Source organism: Orycteropus afer, unplaced genomic scaffold, assembly GCF_000298275.1.
Source record: "Orycteropus afer afer isolate SDZICR_OR568_19922 unplaced genomic scaffold, OryAfe1.0 scaffold00043, whole genome shotgun sequence".
Taxonomy (NCBI): Eukaryota; Metazoa; Chordata; class Mammalia; order Tubulidentata; family Orycteropodidae; genus Orycteropus; species Orycteropus afer.
This window is the reverse complement of record NW_006921630.1, coordinates 520222-525053: the sequence shown is the minus strand read 5'-3', so window position 1 is coordinate 525053 and position 4832 is coordinate 520222. Positions and strand designations below refer to the sequence as shown.

The 4832-nt window shown below is 45.2% G+C and overlaps 1 protein-coding gene across 1 annotated transcript in view; it reads right to left on the bottom strand.

Moving 5' to 3' along the window:
* PAPPA2 (pappalysin 2) overlaps positions 1 to 4832 on the bottom strand; it is a 513722-nt gene that overhangs the window by 467519 nt on the left and 41371 nt on the right. Inside the window, exon 2 of the mRNA XM_007937607.1 lies at positions 529 to 1600. Within this exon, the coding sequence (XP_007935798.1) occupies positions 529 to 1600 (1072 nt within the window). The remainder of the gene's footprint in view (positions 1 to 528; positions 1601 to 4832) is intronic.

Genomic DNA, 4832 nt, shown 5'->3' with positions numbered 1-4832 from the left:
GGGACATGTGATAAGATGCCTCTTGGGGGTGGAGATGTAGAATGTCTTGTGTTTGTGAAACTGTACCAGAGACTCATCATCTTTATGGATTTGCATTACTTTGCTAAGAACCTAAGACTACAGAGAGAGTGAGCATGTATAATTTGTGCTGATGAGTTCATCTCAGTGTATACCTTGTTTCTTGTCTGTGAAGATTCCCTGACTTTCTGGTAAATGAAGCCGTTCAGCTTCCCTGTGCCCCAAGTACATATGTCTTCAAGTGCACTTCACATCTGGTTGTATCACAGACCTGTATAGACAGTTGTCTGTGCCATAGATGGTGAGTTTCCTGAGCACGGGCACGTTTTACTCATTTCCATATCCCTAAATTCAACACCTAGTACTTCATGAAAGTTCAACACCATCTGATGAGAAGATGAATATTTTATTTGAAGTCTGGGTGAACGCTCTTGTCTCCAGAAGCAAAAAGGATAAAACAGTGTTTGAAATGTATTTTCCAAGCAAGACATCCCAACCAGGGTCCCTTACCTCTTGGGTGAGTCAGGGTCAAAGCAGGTCTTATGCACATTGGCCACCTCCGGGTCGCAGCAGTCACCATCGTCAAAGTCGTTCAGCATGTTGTTGCACTCCACGTGGCAGATCCCGTCCCTGCGGTTCCAGGAGTAGCAGCTGCCCTGCAGGCGACAGTCTCCCCCATCATAGCCTGTGAGTGGGTGCTCACACTCAGGGTCACAGTGGTCGTTGCCAATCTTGCTGGGCTCACAGTTCACAAGCACAACCCGGTAGCGCAAGGTGGAGTTGTGGACCTGACGGATGCTCAGCTGCCAGCTGATATTGTAGCGGCTGAAGGCCTCATTCAAAGCCTCATGCTGCCGACTGATCTGTTCCTCGCTCACAGTGGGGTTCAGGCCCTCATCATCACAAATGTTTACCACCTGGTAGCGTATCACTTTCTCCCCCCGAAGGGGCCAGTGACTGTTATACTGGGTGATCAGTTCCACATTGTCACAAGCTGTTTTCCCACAGAGTGGGGGATGCAGAGGTGACAAAATTTCTGGCATCAGCTCAAAGCCCCGGAGAACCTCAAGACGTGGGTACTTCTCATCTCTAAAGGTGGCCCACTGTTCTTCCAGGGAATCAAAACTTGCTGTCAGGATCAGGGTAGTTAACTGCTCTGCTTCACTGGGATGCTTTGGGCTGTGCTGGAGGTGGCTTTGTGGGAGAGCTTTTGACCAGAGGGTCAGTGTGCCCAGGTGTCCACGGAAATAGTGCCCATCCTCAGAGCTATCACCCCCTAGGAGCAGAGAGCGGCAGGACACCATAAAGGGGCTGTTTAGGGGACCAGATTGGTCTGAACTACTGGCCACCTGAGTTCCATCCACATACAGGGCCATTCGCTGTCCATTGTAAGTGGCTGCCACATGTGTCCATATGCCTGGTTGGTAGCGACTGTGGCCAATCACAACAGTGGCTTTCTTCACATGGTCGGTGCGGAGGGAGAAGAAGAAGCGAGCATCTCGCCTTCTCTTGTCCTTCCCTGAGCGGATCCCCAGTGCCCAGCCCTTGTCACTGGCAGTGTGGGAGCAGTTATCAAACACACCTGGGAAAGAAGGAAGAATCGAGGGAAGAAATACCAGATGCAAAGGGGGATGGAGAAAAGGAGAAGAAAACCCATATAAATAAACAAGAATGTGGGTTTTTAATGAGGGATAAAAATAACTGATCCAGATTCCCCACTTGGATGCCTGCCCAGTACCCCATATGGGGCCATTCTGGTAGTATCATATCCCAAATGAAATCTGATTTAAGATGCTACCCATATTAAACTCATTCTGGCATTTTTAAATCACCAAAATGGTGGCTGGCAAAAGGATGCTCAATGCCAGCCATCCTCTTCAATCTTTGCAAATATTCCTCATGATGACTTTGAGTCCATACCTTCTGCTCACTGACCCTGGCCCCTTCCAAATCATCAGAAGCCATGAGGGCAGTTATAGCTTTTACAAAAGCCGGTAAACTCCTACCCTCCCCCTCAAAAGGTCATTTTTCTCTTTTGAATATTAAAATGATGATTTGCATGGAGAAAGTGGGGAGCTGGTGAGTCAGGGAGTTCCTCAGAGAAGATAATAACACCCATACTTCACGGACAGAGACACTCAACTACAAAGAACAGCTGTTCCTCAACATCAGCAACATGGCATTGCTCCTTGGACCTCTCCTGAAATACTAGTCAAGTCAGTTAAAAGAAAGATTCTTCCGATAACTATAATGGCCTCACCACAGTATTGAAAAACTGTCACACATAAATGAAATCCAGCCATTCACCTCCTTACCACCTTGCTCATAGGCTCAAAGCAAGAATAGGACTGTTGTTGTTATGTGTTATGTGTTGTTGTTGTTATGTGCCATCGAGTTGGACCCAACTCATAGTGAGCCTTCCTTGGCTTTCAGAGGCAGTATCTCTACAGAAGTAGATTGCCCCATCTTCCTTCTGAGGAGTGGCTGGAGGGTTTGAACCACCAGCCTTCTGGTTAGCAGTACAGTGCCTTAGGCACTACACTACTTGAGCTCCCAGGAATAGGACTAGGAACTTATATTGAATAAATGAAGGCAGAAACACTTGCAGATAACTCTAAAAACAAAAGGAGTGGGATGGTCATATGTGGCCTAGCCAGAGATGAAAGAAGAACCTGAAGGCAGTTTGGAGGCCTTGAATGCTCTCAGCAACCCATCTGGGTTATGGACTGACCATCTCCTCCTGTACACAGAGCTAGAGTTTGACTTACAAGTTATGAGAAGGTAGTGCATTGACACTGGAAGTGCATAATAAATACTGTTTTAACTGATGAAATAAAGATAGGAAAAAATGCTAGGCTTTGATCAGATAAGGAGCCTTGGTGGTTCAGTGCCAACAGCATTTTACTGCTAACCAGAAGGTTGGCAGTTCAAACCCACCAGCTGCTCTGCAGAAGGAAGATGGAACAATTGACTTTCTTGGAAACCCAGTGGGGGTTACTATGAGTTGGAATCAACATGATAGCAGTGGGTTTGGTTGGTTTTGATCAGATACCTGAGGTTAACATCAAGATTCATTCTCCCTAAGCTTGTAGAAACCACAAATCTTATTTATTCCCCTGAGTTCCTGGTGGGGCTGTGGTTAAGCACCAGTCTGCTAACCAAAAGGTCCGTAGTGCAAACCCACTAGCTGCTCAGTGGGAGAAAGATGTGGCAGCTGCTTCTGTAAAGATTACAGTGTTGCACACCCCATGGAGCAGTTCTACTCTGTCCTATAGGGTTGCTCTGAGTCATAGTCAATTTGACAGCAACAGGTTGTAGGAGGTCCTATATAATCTACTGAAACTCAACTTTTTTTTTCTATCAAGTTTTATTTATATTTAAGTATAAATATAGTGTGTGTTTTTTTTTGTTTGTTTGTTTTGTTTTTTCATTTTTGTACTGTTTCCTCCTGTCCCCTCCCACCCCTGGTAACCAACAAAGGAATTTCTTCCATATATAAATCTTTCCTTGACTTTTACAATAATAAATTAATACAATATTGTCCTTCTGTAATTGGCTTATTTCACTTAGATAATGTCCTCCAAGTTCATCCACATTATGCAGTATTTTGCAGAGTCTACATTATTCTTCTTCATTTTTTTTTTAATTGTGATTTGCGTGAAAATTTAGAGAGCAAATTCACTTTCCATACAGCGGTTCACATACATTTTGTCTCAGGACATTGACGACAATTCACCACAATGCAACAGCTCCCCTCCCACTTCCTCCCGACAGTCCTCTTCCCTGTGTCCATCCTTCCGTGCACCCCTACCCCTAAGTTGTCTCCCTGTGCATAAACAGCCCTTCTTTCTCCCAGGATTGTTCTCTCCAAGGAGTGTATTTACCTCAAATGTTCAACTCCTATGCCTGTCTTTTGCTTGGCTGGAAGCCAGAGGTGTGGGTTCAATTCCAGACCTGAAGGGCAGCTAGGGACCATAGTCTCAGCGGTTTCAGCAGGCTCTATCAGACCAGCAAACCTGGTCCCTCTTTTTTTTTTTTCCCCCAAATGCTCTTGAGTTTTGTTCCACATTATTCTCCCTGTCTATCCAGGATCTCCTCCATAGATCCCCCTCCGAGTAGTTGACATTGGTAGCCAGGCAGCATCTAGTTCTTCTGGTCTCATAGTTGTATAAGCTGCAGATCGGATGGTGTACCAGTCGCTAGGACTAATTGTTTCCATGTATCTTTGGTTTTCTTCATTCTTTTTTGCTCTGGACAAGGAGAGACCCATCGTTGCATCTAGATGGCAGCTTGCAAGCTTTTAAGATCCCAGTCATTACTCACCGAAGTAGGAGGTGGAACAATGTTTTATGTAGTATGTTATGCTAATTGAACTTGATGTCTTCTGTGACTATGGTCCCTAGCCCACAGGTTCAACTACTCAGTCCCTCTGGGTAGCTGGATGTGACCAAGCAGTGACTACAACCTTGTTCCTTGTCAGCTGTACTATACATCTGAGAATTCAGATCACACAAATACACTTATAGGAACACTGTCTGCCAATCCTGTACATGGTCTTGGGTACACTCCCCATTTCATAGACATACCTAATAGTTCAGCCTGTCCATCCATCTATCCACCCATATACCCATGTTTGCCTTTACTGACAACACAGTACTGTATGTGCAAAAGGGTTCATCTTTGTTGTTTGTACCTCCCATGTACCTCTCTATGTCTTCCTCTTCCTCATTGCCAACAAGTTGATCACTCACATTTGGTACATTGCCCTTCTCTTCACCCAAATCAATACTTATCTCTACCTATCTAACAGTGTT